A 16794-nucleotide genomic window follows, 5' to 3' on the forward strand; every position below is an offset into this window, starting at 1 on the left:
GGATTTCTGACCTGGTTACATGTACATTGAACAACACAGTAGCTTTTCGGCATGTTTTGTTATTTCTGTATAACTACTAAACATTGTAAAAGTTGGCTTTTTTACAATTGGGGTCAATAAGAAAGAAAATGTGTTTAGTGGTTGAGGACAATTCCTTATTACGCGAATATCGAGTATACTGTGCATTATAGGGAAATAATGCACGCTCTATAATTTCCTTCAAGACAATCAGAAACGAGTATTCAACAATGCCATGATATAGTTAAGCAATAAGGCACCTCGGGGGTGTGGTATATGGCCAATATACCACGGCTAAGGGCTGATACCGCACGACGAATCGCGGAGTGCCTGGATACAGCCTTTAGCCGTGGTATATTGGCCATATATCGCAAACCCCCGAGGTGCCTTACCAACGTAATTAGAGCAGTAAAAATACCTGTGGTATGTGGTCTGATATACACCCAATCAAGATTCAGGGCTCGAACCACCCAGTTTATAATCAATTCTACCTAAGATTTCTTTCTCAATTGATTGTGGAATTTAAATAGGTTGGTTTCGTTGTGTAATCTTTCTTGTAGTGTATAAATAACGTTTTATCGGACTGTTTCCATAAACAACGCTGTCTTCAGCGAGCAACCCTCACTTCTTCCTCAGTGGTCAGTTACCGAGTGAGTATTTTTGTCCTTGAGCTCCCATTGGACACATTCAATGTCAATCTGATGAGGAACGTTTTCAAGAATGGAGCCGCAACGTAACATCTGCGAACTGTGAAGGTGCGGTGTTGATTTAGACATAACAGTTTACATTGATAGGGAATCGTGAAGAACTGGTCGTAGAAATGGTATGTAAACATCAACATATTAGATTTCACGGCGACATTTGATTGCTATGGCTATTTTGATGTGTAGTGGTGTGTTTTCTCGTATGAGAACGAGCTATCAGCCTACGGCTACAATATCTGTTCACCATGCTACTCACTGTAAATTACCACTGAAATTCGTGATGCGAGTGCGATTTTATCGTTCTAATATTCATGTTGCATCAATGAAAGCATTATTTGCTGTTGAACAAGTCCTTCCAATTACAGTGGAATCATAACACTACCATCGCTCTAAGACATTTATTGACATACATGTATTTTCTGATTTATGTTTCTCTTATTTCTGTTTTATATCCGTTTTAGTATGGTTTTGTCAATCACGCCTTGGAACTACTTGTATTAAGAAATTATGGCGAAGACGTGTGGGAAGACATCAAGTGAGTTCAAAGATTTGTTTTGTATTTGTGATTGACACAGGGCATTTGCATACCATAATTCAAAGCAGAAAATGAAAATAAAAACTAAATGGGGCCATGTTACAAAATGCAAAACAAGGAATCAGCAGGTATGTTCAGTAGATAGATATGTTAGTAACGCTTCACATTAAGTTGCTCCTATAACTAACTGTGTGTAGCAGCATTGTAGTAACACATTTTTACACACATGAACGCATAGATTTTGTATTGTAGATATGTGGTAGGAGAGTAGCTTAGTGGCTTGAGGTCAGACACTTAATGTGTTGTGAAAGGTTTTATGAAATGTACGATTTTAAATTGTAGATAACTGCCTTAATGTTACATAATAAATACAAATGACACTACTGCTTAAGTAATTACCATGTAATAACAATTGCTGTTACTTTACATTATTACACTTTAATTTTGTTTACTACATTGTCTTGACCACAACTTTATGTAACCTACCAATATGACATGGATAATAATGCAAAAATATGTCCATTAACCATATTATAGTTTTGAAATCAATAATCTCCCCCTATTGCTAGACAGAGTGGATAACGGATGGCCATGTCATTCCACTGATGATACATGACCAGCAGATATAGTGGGTCTATCTGTAACTTAAACCATGTGACCATAAATCACCAGCAAGCATAAAAGAAAACAATATATATAATTCCTTATTAAATTACACCACTCTTATGAGAAGGCGAGCCATATTTTTGCTCATCATTTCATTTTCATTAGCTTTCTAATAGTGGTGATAAAGGGAGGTTGTTGTATTATGATAACCCCTCTTTTCAAAGTGCTCAAATATTTGGCAAGATCCACGTTTATTTTTCTTCCTCAGTCTTCGCTGTTCCAGGACCCATTCATCCCATCCTATCTTATAAGAACAGAGGCACAGCTGCCTCTCCGAAAAACGTGTTTTGAGGAATCTGGTCATTTTTATCACCCAAGAACATTGTGCTGCAATATTTCTCAACCTTATCTTGGCCGACGTAATTCAACATTATTACATGCCTAATTATTCAAGCTAGGTTTTATTTTCAGATCAGTTTGTTCAGCAGATCACATGCTCAGAAAGTGGTTGCTAGCCAGCACAGCAAATCAGTAATTGTTTTCTCAGATCAACTCGGTAATCAGGTCAAATAGACCTCATTAGGATATATAACAGGCTTATTTATTAGCATGCCAAATACATTTTCTCATTGTAACTTCTAAATATAGATAATCCTACGATGCAGTTAGTGCTCAAAGGTAGATTAATGGTACTGCAACATTCATGAAGGTGTCATGACTTTTTTCGTAAAGTTGTTATGAATGCCTCATGTATACCCCCATAAAGTAAAGTGTTACTGATTGTTTTTGTTTGGACCAAATAAGTGTAGCTATCACTTTACTGAAGGACCCTTATGTAGGATTCATTTAAGGCTTTTATAACAACTATTTAAGACGTTATAACATCAGTCATAGGCATAAACAACGGCATACAATGTTATGAAGCTAGTTTTAATGGATACTATATGTTGTCATATGCTCTTGTCAACTGTCTCTTTATTACATAGGTAGTAATCACATGTTAATATGATATCTAATAATTCAATTTTCTTTTTCCTGTTATCAGGAGGGAGGCGCAACTCGATGTAGAGGGTCAGTTCCTTGTCAGAATCATATATGAAGATGCCAAAACATACGACCTTGTTGCTGCTGCAAGCAAAGTTCTCAGTATGTTTTTTAATCATGTTTTGAAATACAAGATACTTTACTTGAACCAGTTTATTCATAACATAATTGTACGGCAACACTTTAAAATATGGTACCCTTTATAAAGGGTAACTTATTGTAAAGTGTTACCAATGGGACTGAGATGGTGTATGCAACAAGTGTTTATGTTTTTATCTTGCAGAGATTGATGCAGGGTGTATCCTACAGATGTTTGGGAAGATGTTTTTTGAGTTTTGCCAAGAATCAGGGTATGACACCATCCTGCGTGTTTTAGGCTCCAATGTCCGTGAATTCTTGCAGGTAAGCACTCCAGTTCCCTTCTTAATCTTTCTTCAGTTAACAGAGACTAATGTAAAACAATGTCCTCTTCAATGTCATGAATGCTTCAACGTAAGTTAAATACGGTATGACCTATATTTCAATTGTACAGTGCCAAAACAATTCTGTGACCGCCCCCTCGTCTTTGGATTTGGGGGAGTTGACCATGTAATTCAAATAGGACAGTGGCAGTTAGATTTGCCAAGACCGAACCCTCTATTTACAAATAGAAAATGTAGGGCTTCACTTTGGGTTGAAACAGAGATAAAGGAGTGAGGACTGGAGTTATGCAACCTTGTGGTGTTTGGTATGACAATGACCACAGGAGTTGGCAATATAACACAAACTGATATGGGACTAGTCTAAGTGGAATCTTAATGGAGAGAAACTCCCGTTTCAATCATTTATGCAACCCCCATACAGAATCTGGATGCCCTCCACGACCACCTAGGTACCATCTACCCTGGGATGAGGGCTCCGTCCTTCCGCTGCACAGACGCGGAGAAGGGCAACAATCTGATCCTGCACTACTACTCGGAGAGGGAGGGGCTCCAGGACATTGTGATCGGCATCATCAAGACGGTGGCCCAACAGATCCACGGCACAGAAATAGAAATGAAGGTGTGCTGTTTCAAATAAAATAATAAGTATATTATTACTTAAAAGGGATTGGACCCTTTTTTTCAATTTTTGCCTAAAATGACATACCCAAATCTAACTGCCTGTAGCTCAGGACCTGAAGCAAGGATATACATATTATTGATGCCATTTCAAAGGAAACACTTTTAAGTTTGTAGAAATGTGAAATTAATGTAGAGACAGCACGGGTTCAAACTGTAGAAGCCATTACCTACTTTTGAATTTAAAAATGGATTTTATCAAACAAAACTATGCTACATTTTATCTCTGGGACCCTTAAGATGACAAAACAGCGTAAGATTACTGAATGTAAGTACATTATTTACCTTCAGAGGTGAATGTATAAAACCAGTTGCTGTGATAAAAGTTTGTTGTTGTGCACTCTTCTCAAACAATAGCATGGTATTTTTTCACTGTAATAGCTACTGTAAATTGGATAGTGCAGTTAGATTAACACGAATGTAAGCTTTCTGCCCATATAAGACATGTCTATGTCTTGGAAAGTTTGCGGTTACTTACGTCATTCTAGTTAGCAACAACTGTCCCGGTATAGGGACTCCAATCCCGTAGATTCTTAAGAAATTAAAGGGATAGTTCGGGATTTTGGCAATGAGGCCCCTTATCTACTTCCCCAGAGTCAGATGAACTCGTGGATACCATTTATATGTCTCTGTATTCAGTATGAAGGAAGTTAGAGGTGGTTTCGCGAGCCAATGCTAACTACTGCTAGACCTAACTCAGAAACTGTTTTTTTGTGTGCCTTGGTAGTTATTCGGATTCTGTGCTGCTTGGGGTTCTTACCTTCAGTCCAAAATGGGACAGTGGTCGACTTTCAAATGCCCCTCTCCATTCAGGAGTTGTTTGGGTCTGAGCAACTGCTAGTGTTGGTCACTCAGTAGGCAGTTTTTGATCTGAGATGCTGGTGGGTCTCTGTTGACTTGGGTCAGATGTCTATGAAAGGGGCAGAATGTTAGTACACTCAGAAACCTAATCATATCGCAGAGATAGGTGTCAGTATGTATTTTTGTTATCTCCCAGGCTCAGAGTAAAATTAAATGGGGGAGCTGAATTGACAGACCCTCCAAATATGAAGTCTGGAAATGTTATTCGTCATTGCCAGGGAAACCGTGTGCGTCAAGCCATTTGACGTCAGTGTATAGACTAAAAAGGACTTGTTGTGGCCAGGCAGTAACCCTCACAAGAACATCACTGTGTTTAGAACCATCACACCAAACCTTAGATATTTATATAAAGACATACAGTATTTCGATGTCTATGCATTTACCAATCACCCACCGGTATGTCTTACATTATATATTGCCATAATGGGTGGACTGGTGGACATTTTGAGTGTCCCCATAAAGTAAAGCAGGATATAAACACAGGAAGCATAGCATGCACTCTTTCTAAGTTTATGGTTGCACCTTCCTCCCTTTTATGAAATCCATTCTTCCTTTCCCAGGTGATCCAGCACAAGAGTGAGGAGTGTGACCACATCAAGTTCCTGATCGAGGAGAAGGACTCAGAGGAGGAGGCCTTCTATGAGGATCTGGACGGCTTCGAGGAGAACAGCACGCAGGAGACCCGGATCAGCCCCTACACCTTCTGCAAGGCCTTTCCCTTTCACCTCATGTTCGACAGGGACCTGATGCTTACGCAGTGCGGCAACGCTATCTTCCGTGTGCTGCCGCAGGTTTATGTCTATTTAGCTATAGGACATTCAGATTTTATGTGTGTAAATAACTACTCTTATACTGCATTATAACTCAGTAGGAGTGTGTTTATAATGCACTGTAGATATGGGCTTCACAGGTAGCCTGCAGTTGTAATGCATTATGTGGTTATAATGTATTGTAAGACTTGTCATAAGTATGTATGACCCCCTTATGAAGTGTTTTGCTGTTGTATTCCTTAGCTCCAGCCGGGCATCTGTAACCTGCCCTCCGTGTTCTCTCTGGTGCGTCCACACATAGACTTCAGCTTCCAAGGCATGCTCTCCCACATCAACACTGTCTTCGTTCTGCGAAGCAAGGTACGCCAAGAATACTCACTACTGAAACGTTTCATTTTTTAATTTAACGTTAAAATTACATCACCAAAATAATAATAGAGAAACTGGATAGAAAGCTACATTTATATTTTTTTGTGTGTCCTGGCTGCTTGTGTGTCCATGCGTGTGTTTATATTATGCCCTTCCAGGAGGGCCTCTTGAACGTGGAGACTTCAGAGAACGAGGATGAGCTGACTGGTGCTGAGATCAGCTGCCTGAGGCTGAAGGGACAGATGATCTACCTGCCCGAGGCGGAGAACATCCTCTTCCTCTGTTCCCCCAGGTTCTGCTGCTGTGGCGTTAGACAAAAACAATGGGCTGTTCTAGGCTGCGTTCCAAATGGGCACATAGTGCACTACTTTTGACCAGAGCTTTATGTAGGGAATAGGGTGCCATTTGGGATGTAGTCCTAGACTTGGGGTGGATGGCTGGGCTGGATGGATGTCTCTTGGTTGGTGTGTGAAACCTAAATTGGATTCAAAACCACAGCTACTCTAGTGCAGCAGATGGTCTGGCCTTAAAGGGCCAATCTACAGTGGAAACAATAAAAGTCCAACCCCGCCTTTGCTTTGGTAAAAAGCTGAGGGATGGGTCTAAACATTTTACTACTCTCAGATTCAGACAGAGCTATGGCTGCAATGACTGACCATCCATTAGATAAAAATTATAGTTTTAACCATGGTTTGAGGCTATACAGTGTTTGTTTACATTTGCAATGTTTAATAACATTGGAGTAAAACAAGGTTCTATTTGGGTTCTGACAGGGTGTCACAGTTGAACTAAGCTCATTAGGATTTTAAGTGATATTCAAGAATCACTGTATACATACATAGAGTTGAAGTCGGAAGTTTACATACCTTAGCCAAATAGATTTAAACTCAGTTTTTCACAATTCCTGACATTTAATCCAAGTAAAAATTCCCTGTCTTAGGTCAGTCAGGATCACCACTTTATTTTAAAAATGTGAAATGTCAGAATAATAGTTGAAAGAATAATTTATTTCAGCTTTTATTTCTTTCATCACATTCCCAGTGGGTCAGAAGTTTACATACACTCAATTAGTTTTTGGTAGCATTGTCTTTAAATTGGTCAAACGTTTCAGGTAGCTTCCCACAATAAGTTGGGTGAATTTTGGCACATTCCTCCTGACAGAGCTGGTGTAACGGTGTCAGGTTTGTAGGCCTCCTTGCTCGCACACGCTTTTTCAGTTCTGCCCACACATTTCCTATAGGATTGAGGTCAGGGCTTTGTGATAGCCACTCCAATACCTTGATTTTGTTGTCCTTAAGCCATTTTGCCACAACTTTGGAAGTATGCTTGGGGTCATTGTCCATTTGGAAGACCCATTTGCGACCAAGCTTTAACTTCCTGACTGATGTCTTGATGTTGCTTCAATATAGCCACAATTTTCCTTTCTCATGACGCCATCTATTTTGTGAAGTGCACCAGTCCCTCTTGCAGCAAAGCACTCCCACAACATGATGCTGCCACCCCCGTGCTTCACTGTTGGGATGGTGTTCTTCGGCTTGCAAGCCTCCCCCTTTTTCCTCCAAACATAATGATGGTCATTATGGCCAAACAGTTCTATTTTTTTTCATCAGACCAGAGGAGTGAAAAGTATGATCTTTGTCCCCATGTGTAGTTGCAAACCGTAGGCTTTGGAGCAGTGGCTTCTTCCTTGCTGAGCGGTCTTTCAGTTTATGTCGATATAGGACTCGTTTTACTGTGGATATAGATACTTTTGTACCTGTTTCCTCCAGCATCTTCACAAGGTCCTTTGCTGTTGTTCTGGGATTGATTTGCACTTTTCTCACTCTAGGAGATAGATTGCGTCTCCTTCCTGAGTGGTATGACGTCTGCATAGTCCCATGATGATGTTTATACTTGCGTACTATTGTTTGTACAGATGAAAGTGGTACCTTCAGGTGTTTGGAAATTACTCCCAAGGATGAACCAGACTTGTGGAGGTCTACAATTATTTTCCTGAGGTCTTGGCTGATTTCGTTTGATTTTTCCATGATGTCAAGCAAAGAGGCACTGAGTTTGAAGGTAGGCCTTGAAATACATCCACAGGTACACCTCCAATTGACTCAAAAATATGTCAATTAGCCTATCAGAAGCTTCTAAAGCCATTACATAATTTTCTGGAATATTCCAAGCTGTTTAAAGGCACAGTCAACTTAGTGTATGTAAACTTCGGATCCACTGGAATTGTGATACAGTGAATTTTAAGTGAAATAATCTGTCTGTAAACAATTGTTGGAAAAATGACTTGTGTCATGCACAAAGTAGATGTCCTAACTGACTTGCCAAAACTATAGTTTGTTAACAAGAAATGTATGGAGTGGTTGAAAAACTAGTTAATGACTCCAACCTAAGTGTATGTAAACTTCCGATTTCAGCTGTATATAGTCATTAGTTGAATGTAGCAACTACAGATTGTTAAAAGGGACAATCTTTGGTAACACTTTACTTAAATCATCCATTTATATGTTGTCTTATAACCGGGCTTGTCTCAAACGGTACTGTATTTAGTTAACACATTTTATGGTTGAAAACGGCCTGTTGGTGGTAGTCATGTACACCATTTCTAGTCCCAGAAGTGACTAAAAAGCGTAATTAGGATAACTTGAGTCATAAAAAAAGTTTTTTCCAAAAATAAAATGTCAGAGGGTTGGGTTTGATTTTAAGTTATGCCCACAAACATGTGGGTATTGGTTTGTAAATTTTCTCTTTGAATGCACACTGACCATGGTAAAGTTTGTTAGATGTTGGATCTCTTTATGGGGCTAGTTAGGTACCATCAATAAAATGACAATGTATATGGGACAATATGTTCACATTTCAATAGTTCCACATTTTAGATGTCATACAAACCTCAAACCAACTATAAATTGTATAAATTCATGTAAAATAGTGAAAGCATTTAATAAGGAAACTAGAAGGTGTGCAACATGAAAATATTGTCCCATGCCAACCAAAAGCATTGGTTGGCATGGGCTAGATGTCCTTTCAAATCAATGAAGGGAAGTGAACAAGTTCACACTTTGGGAGATAATTGGAACACAGCCCATGTACCCAGTAAAACCTTATTTCTATCAAGGGATAATCTAGAGGCAGTAATGTCCCTGCATGGTGCCAGCAGGTGGTGAAACGTGTTGTTTCCGGAAGGAAAGAAAACTTTTGCAATTGTATCAGTTTGGCCCTACTGATTATTATGTCTCTAACAGAGAGCTTGGCATCTAGAGTACATTGTGTGTGTTTCATTGAAGTTTATTGAAATTGATTGTGAGAGAATTGAGCTCTTGATAATGGACAAAGGGATAGAAAAATAACATAGCTAACCCTCCTGCGTTCATAAGAGGACAAGGCTTTATGATGTCTTTATGTATAACATTTTCAACTGACCCAAATTACTTATTTAGTCAATCTATCACAACTCCGGAGAAGACTTCGAACTGTCTGCATCTGGGTAACGAAAGTTTATTTAAAAAACAGGGGGCAGGTAAACGACCGGTCAAGGGCAGGCAGAGGTCAGTAATCCAGAGCAGAGTACGAAAGGTACAGAACGGCAGGCTGTCTCAGGGTCAGGGCAGGCAGAATGGACAAAACCAGAGAGAAAAAAACAGGAGTACGGGAAAAAACGCTGGTAGGCTTGACAAGACAGACAAACAGAGAACACAGGTATAAATACACTGGGGAGGATGGGCGACAACTGGAGGGGGTGGAGATGAGCACAAAGACAGGTGAAACAGATCAGGGTGTGACACAATCATTATAAGATGATCATTATTAGTTATTATAAGAGGGGCATACATGCTAATCATAATGCATTATGTTGTCCCTACTGAACATAGCCCCTGTTGAGTTGTGTTCAACCACTGTTCAGTGTTCAGCCTCTGATGCGTCACCAACACTGTGTTCAGTGTGATGAACCTGGACGACCTGACGCGGAGAGGCCTTTACCTGAGTGACATCCCGCTGCACGATGCCACACGTGACCTGGTGCTGCTGGGAGAACAGTTCCGTGAAGAGTACAAGCTGACCCAGGAACTGGAGATCCTGACTGACCGTCTGCAGCACACCCTTCGGGCCCTGGAGGATGAGAAGAAGAAGACAGACAGGTTCGTAGAGACTCCCGACCCATCGCACTCACCGTTTGATAGAATCAACCTCTTCACCCATTTCCATAAAAAAATATATAAAAAAAAGTAATGTAAAGGGATGGTCCACTCCAAATAGAATTTCAGCAGTGTTGGAGTCTTTGGTGTAGCTTTCTAAACTCCCGACCACGCACACACACACACCCCCTGACTGGGGTTCGAGCCCTGTTGTGGCCACTTCTCTGTGTCTCTCCCTCTAACTTCCTACTGTACTGTAAAAAATGATAACTTACACATTTATTTAAAATTGACAAAATGCCTTTTGTGAATGTGAAACCTAATTAACCACAAATTGTTTGAACTTTGAGTGCAGTAGCGCCAATCTGCTCAGTAGTGCGGATTGCCTCAGAAGGAACTTATGTACCGCTCATCCACTGAAAATCAGAAAAGGGGTGGCTTCCCTTGATCCTTGATCTTCATGAACGTTAACATATTTTTATAAAATATACAACGCTACATTATACCTCATGTAATGTCATTAACTCCGTCTTTTTTTTTTATTGCAATATTCCAATGAATGTGTGAGGTACAACTCTTCATATAAAATACCAGTCAAAAGTTAGGACACCGACTCATATTTTCTACATTGTCGAATAATAGTGAAGACATCAAAACTATGAAATAACTCATATGGAATCATGTAGTAACCAAAAAGTGTTTGAGATTCTTCAAAGTAGCCACCCTTTGCCTTGATGACAGCTTTGCACACTCTTGGAATTCTCTGAACCAGCTTCATGAGGTCATCACCCAGAAAGCATTTCAATTAACAGGTGTGCCTTGTTAAAAGTTCATTTGTGGAATTTCTTTCCTTAATGAGTTTTAGCCAATCACTTGTGTTGTGACAAGGTAGGGGTGGTATACAGAAGATAACCCTATTTGGTAAGATCAAGTCCATATTAAATGGCAAGAACAGCTCAAATAAGCAAAGAGAAATGACAGTCCATCACTACTTTAAGACATGAAGGTCAGTCAATCTGGAAAATGTCAAGAACTTTGAACGTTTCTACAAGTGCAGTCACAAAAACCATCAAGCGCTATGATGAAACTAGCTCTCAAGAGGACTGCCACAGGAAAGGAAGACCCAGAGTTACCTCTGCTGCGGAGGATAAGTTCATTAGAGTTAACTGCGCCTCAGATTGCAGCCCAAATAAATGCTTCAGCATTCAAGTAACATCTCAACACCAACTGTTCAGAGAAGACTGCGTGAATCAGGCCTTCATGGTCAAATTGCTGCAAAGAAACCAGTACTAAAGGACACCAATAATAAGAAGTGACTTGCTTGGGCCAAGAAACAATGGACATTAGACTGGTCTTTTTGAGACGCAGAGCAGGTGAAAGGATGATCTCCGCATGCGTGGTTCCCACCATAAAGCATGGAGGTGGGGGTGCTTTGCTGGTGACACTGTCAATTTTATTTAGAATTCAAGGTACACTTAACCAGCATGGCTACCACAGCATTCTGCAGCGATACGCCATCCCATCTGGTTTGCACTTAGTCCCACTATCATTTGCTTTTCAACAGGACAATGACCCAAAACACACCTCCAGGCTATGTAAGGGCTATTTGACCAAGAAGGAGAGTGATGGAATGCTGCATCAGATAACCTGGCCTCCACAATCACCCGACCTCAACCCAATTGAGATTGTTCGGGATGAGTTGGAACATAGAATGAAGGAAAAGCAGCCAACAAGTGCTCAGCATGTGTGAACTCCAAGACTGTTGGAAAAGCATTCCAGGTGAACTTGGTTGAGAGAATGCCAAGCGTGTGCAAAGCTGTCAAAGGCAAAGGGTGGCTACTTTGCAGAACCTAAAATATTTAGATTTGTTTAACACTTTTTTGGTTACAACATGATTGCATATGTTTTATTTCATAGTTTGTCCTCACTATTATTGTACAATGTAAATAAAAAATGTTTAATGAGTAGGTGTCCAAACTTTTGACTGATACTGTATGTAAAGTCCAAAGTCCAATTTTATTAAGCATTTAGGTAAAAATAAATTACCCTGTTCAAAATGTTATTGCCATAATGTCAAACTAGGTCTTCTCAGATCTTGAAATTGAATCCATAATTCTAATCTGACACAGACAGAACCCAGTCATAATAAATAAATAAATCAATACGGATTTGAGGTGGACCAAATCCGACCCAATGTCAGAAATGAGGGAGAATCAGATCCACATTGGATAATGTCTATCGGACTCAAATGGATCCGAAAGAAATGCAGCTTTATTGATGTGCAAGCCAGTATAATTGTTTTGACTTGTCTGGCAGGCAGTGAACGTTAACATATCTAAAATAATTGAGTTATGGTCTACACAACAACTTAGTATTTTCATAAATGACATCCCTAATTTAAAATGTCAACACAAGAAGGGAAGGGGTGTGTGACGACAAACGCGCTATAGGAGCTTCTCTCTCCAGAATGCGCTTTCTGCCTCCTGCTAGTTCGTGCGCATTCATTGTTTCATTGTGTGAATTGTTTGTCCCTTTGTTAATGTTTATTTTGCTTGAGCATGCATAGAAGTACCTGGGCTGACGTTCACTAATGTAGGCCTATGAAAGTTCCCATATGGGAATGCCTGATAGGAATTTTTTTTTTCATCACCTCACACAACAGAGTTTTACATCCATTGCGAATGACAATAGTTCCTCACTCTATTTGAAAAATCTTTCCAACACTCTCCTTCCCGATAGGCCTAAGCAACCACTGCACCTCGGTGTGCTACAGCAACATATTGCTGATCCCATATCTCCAGAGGAACATCATAAAATAGGCTACCTGAACACACCTACCGTGCGCAAATACAGCAGTGTCTATTCTGAGCTCATTGGTGTGGGAAACCGTGAGCGCCCAGTTGAAACAATGTTGCAAGTTTGCTATGGTAAGAGTTCAAGCCAGACAGGCAGAGCACCAACTGCAATGCGTAGCAAACATGATTTATGGAGGATATTTATTTTCCTCTGGATATGTTCTTCAAATATAATTTTAGGATCTGGTCGGTATATCATATTTTCAGACAGATCCAAGGTCCGTGGCCACCGAGCGTGATCCAATCTGGCTTTCGAGGGGAAACTACTGAATTTTGTATCCGACCTGTTTGGATACCAGGTCTAATCTCGGGTAATCTGAAGACCTTTTTTGGAATGTTTTATTTTTTTTAAACTTTATTTAACCAGGTAGGCTAGTTGAGAAGAAGTTCTCATTTGCAATTGCGACCTGGACAAGATAAAGCAAAGCAGTTCGACACATACAACAGAGTTACACATGGAATAAACAAACATACAATCAATAATACAGTAGAAAAAAAAATCTATATACAGCATGTGCAAATGAGGTAGGATAAGAGAGGTAAGGCAATAAATAGCCTATTGAGGTGAAGTAATTACAATATAGCAATTAATCACTGGAATGGTAGAATGTGTAGAAGATGAATGTGCAAGTAGAGATACTGGGGTGCAAAGGAGCAAGATAAATAAATACAGTATGGGGATGAGGTAGGTTGGATGAGCTATGCTATTTAAAGATGAGCTATGTACGGGTGCAGTGGTCTGTGAGCTGCTCTGACAGCTGGTGCTAGTGAGGGAGGTAAGAGTCTCCAACTTTAGTGATGTTTACAGTTCGTTCCAATCATTGGCAGCAGAGAACTGGAAGGAGAGGCGGCCAAAGGAAGAATTGGCTTTGGGGGTGACCAGTGAGATATACCTGCTGGAGCACGTGCTACGGGTGGGTGCTGCTATGGTGACCAGTGAGCTGAGATAAGGCGGGGCTTTACCTAGCAGAGACTTGTAGATGACCTGGAGCCAGTGGGTTTGGCGACGAGTATGAAGCGAGGGCCAGCCAACGAGAGCGTACAGGTCGCAGTGGTGGGTAGTATTTGGGGCTTTGGTGACAAAACGGATGGCACTGTGATAGACTGCATCCATTTTGTTGAGTAGAGTGTTGGAGGCTATTTTGTAAATGACATTGCCGAAGTCGATGATCGGTTGGATGGTCAGTTTTATGAGGGTATGTTTGGCAGCATGAGTGAAGGATGCTTTGTTGCGAAATAGGAAGCCGATTCTAGATTTAATTTTGGATTGGAGATGTTTAATGTGAGTCTGGAAGGAGAGTTTACAGTCTAACCAGACACCTAGGTATTTGTAGTTGTCCACATATTCTAAGTCAGAACCGTCCAGAGTAGTGATGCTGGATGGGCAGGCAGGTGCGGGCAGTGCTCGGTTGAAGAGCATGCATTTAGTTTTACTTGCATTTAAAAGCAGTTGGAGGCCACGGAAGGAGAGTTGTATAGCATTGAAGCTCATCTGGAGGTTAGTTAACACACACCTCTATGTCAAACCACAAACAAAATGTTATATTTGTACGTACTAGGCTACTTCTTCGCAATGATGTTCTGTCTGGTAGTTCCCCTTTTGTATTATTTGCCTCTGTCTACTCAGTGGCTCAACAACTTTTCACTGTAACCCAAACACAGCTTCCTCGGTGGCAGCTGTATACAAAGAGCCCATATATTATTGTTCACCCATCTCCCACACCACTATATCTCCCAGAGAGAGAGAGAATAAGATGCAGTCAGAGCTGCTCGAGGCAAAGTGCTTTGGGAGGGGGGTGAAAGGTAAAAAAGGTCAGAGGTCAGGAATGTCAACCTCAGTCAGACGCCTGCGTTCGTACAGTAAACACTGGCAGCTGTTTGTGCTAGCGAACCGTACTTAGTTACCTCGGTTGGGGTTAGGTTTCAAACCAAATGTTATGTCACATGCGCCAAATACAACAGGTTTTGTGAAATGCTTGACGTTCTGCCAAATATCCAATGGAAGAACGTGGCGCGAAATACAAATACCTCAAAAATGCAATAATTTCAATTTTTCAACCATACGACTATTTTACACCATTTGAAAGATAAGACTGTCGTTAATCCAACCACATTGTCCGATTTCAAAAAGGCTTTAGAGCGAAAGCAAAACATTAGATTATGTTAGGAGAGTACACAGCCAAAAATAATCACACAACCATTTTCAAAGCAAGCATATATGTCACAAAAACCCAAAACACAGCTAAATGCAGCACTAACCTTTGATGATCTTCATCAGATGACACTCCTAGGACATTATGTTATACAATACATGCATGTTTTGTTCAATCAAGTTCATATTTATATAAAAAAACAGCTTTTTACATTAGCATGTGATGTTCAGAACTCGCATTCCCACCCAAAACTTCTGGTGAATTTACTAAATTACTCATCATAAACGTTGACAAAATACATAAATTATTTTAAGAATTATAGATACAGAACTTCTTTATGCAATCGCTATGTCAGATTTTAAAATAGCTTTTCGGCGAAAGCACATTTTGCAATATTCTGAGTACATAGCTCAGCCATCACAGGCTAGCTATTCAGACACCCGCCAACTTCAGGGCTCACTAAACTCAGAATTACTATTAGAAAAATTGGATTACCTTTGCTGTTTTTCGTTAGAATGCACTCCCAGGACTACTACTTCCACAACAAATGTTGTTTTTGTTCCAAATAATCCATAGTTATGTCCAAATACCCCCGTTTTGTTCGTGCGTTCAGGTCACTATCCAAAGGGTAATGCGCGAGCGCATTTCCAGACAAAAAAATGCAAAATGTTCCATTACCGTACTTAGAAGCATGTCAAACGCTGTTTAAAATCAATTTTTATGCCATTTTTCTCGTAAAATAGCGATAATATTCCAACCGGACAATGCTGTATTCATTCAAAAAGGAAGAGAAAAAATGGCGAGGTCTCGTGAATGCGCATCTCCAATCTCTCTGTCACCAGGCAGTCCACTGACAAACTGTGCTCCTGTTATCTGCGCAGAGACAGGAGACGCCTCAATCCGCTTTCTGAACACTTTAGAGAGCCAATGGAAGCCTTAGAAAGTGTCACGTAACAGCTCATATACTGTAGTTTCGATAGAGAAGCAACAGAAGGACTACAAATTCGCAGACAGGCCACTTCCTGCTTGGAATCTTCAGGTTTTTGCCTGCCATATGAGTTCTGTTATACTCACAGACACCATTCAAACAGTTTTAGAAACTTTAGAGTGTTTTCTATCCAAATCTACTAATAATATGCATATTCTCGTTTCTGGGCAAGAGTAGTAACCAGTTTAAATCGGGTACGTTTTTTATCCGGCCGTGAAAATACTGCTCCCTATCCCAGACAGGTTAACCAACAATGAAGATCAGAAAAATAAGTCTTAAGTAAAGACAAAAAAAATAAAGAGCTGCAGTAAAATAACAATGGCGAGGCTATATACATGGGGTACCGGTACAGAGTCAATGTGTGGGGGGCACCGGTTAGTCGAGGTAAATAGGTAGCGTTAAAGTGACTATGCATAGATAAACCGAGTAGCAGTGATGGTGTCGGCAGTCGTGCCTGGCCATGCAGTCATGAGTGAACAGGGAGTACAGGAGGGGACTGAGCACGCACCCCTGAGGGGCCCCCGTGTTGAGGATCAGCGTGGCGGATGTGTTGTTACCTAACCTTACCACCTGGGAGCGGCCTGTCAGGAAGTCCAGGATCCAGTTGCAGATGGTGTTTAATCCCAGGGTCTTTAGCTTAGTTATGAGCTTTGAGGGCACT

The 16794-nt window shown here is 40.5% G+C and overlaps 1 protein-coding gene across 2 annotated transcripts in view; it reads left to right on the forward strand.

The window, feature by feature from the left end:
• The first annotated feature begins 563 nt into the window (after nt 1-563).
• Nucleotides 564-16794, forward strand: part of LOC106610009 (guanylate cyclase soluble subunit beta-1) — a 68661-nt gene continuing 52430 nt past the window's right edge. The window contains exons 1-9 of one of the 2 annotated variants that reach the window (XM_045722638.1): nt 564-773; nt 1184-1257; nt 2909-3009; nt 3191-3309; nt 3751-3948; nt 5429-5659; nt 5882-5998; nt 6166-6299; nt 9943-10140. In XM_045722638.1, coding sequence (XP_045578594.1) covers nt 3217-3309; nt 3751-3948; nt 5429-5659; nt 5882-5998; nt 6166-6299; nt 9943-10140 — 971 coding nt within the window. In that variant the 5' untranslated portion in view covers nt 564-773; nt 1184-1257; nt 2909-3009; nt 3191-3216. Of the gene's footprint in view, nt 842-1183; nt 1258-2908; nt 3010-3190; nt 3310-3750; nt 3949-5428; nt 5660-5881; nt 5999-6165; nt 6300-9942; nt 10141-16794 lie in introns of both variants that reach the window. The other variant, XM_014209103.2, reaches the window with a different exon arrangement.

The sequence above is a fragment of the Salmo salar genome, chromosome ssa08 (assembly GCF_905237065.1).
Source record: "Salmo salar chromosome ssa08, Ssal_v3.1, whole genome shotgun sequence".
Classification (NCBI taxonomy): Eukaryota; Metazoa; Chordata; class Actinopteri; order Salmoniformes; family Salmonidae; genus Salmo; species Salmo salar.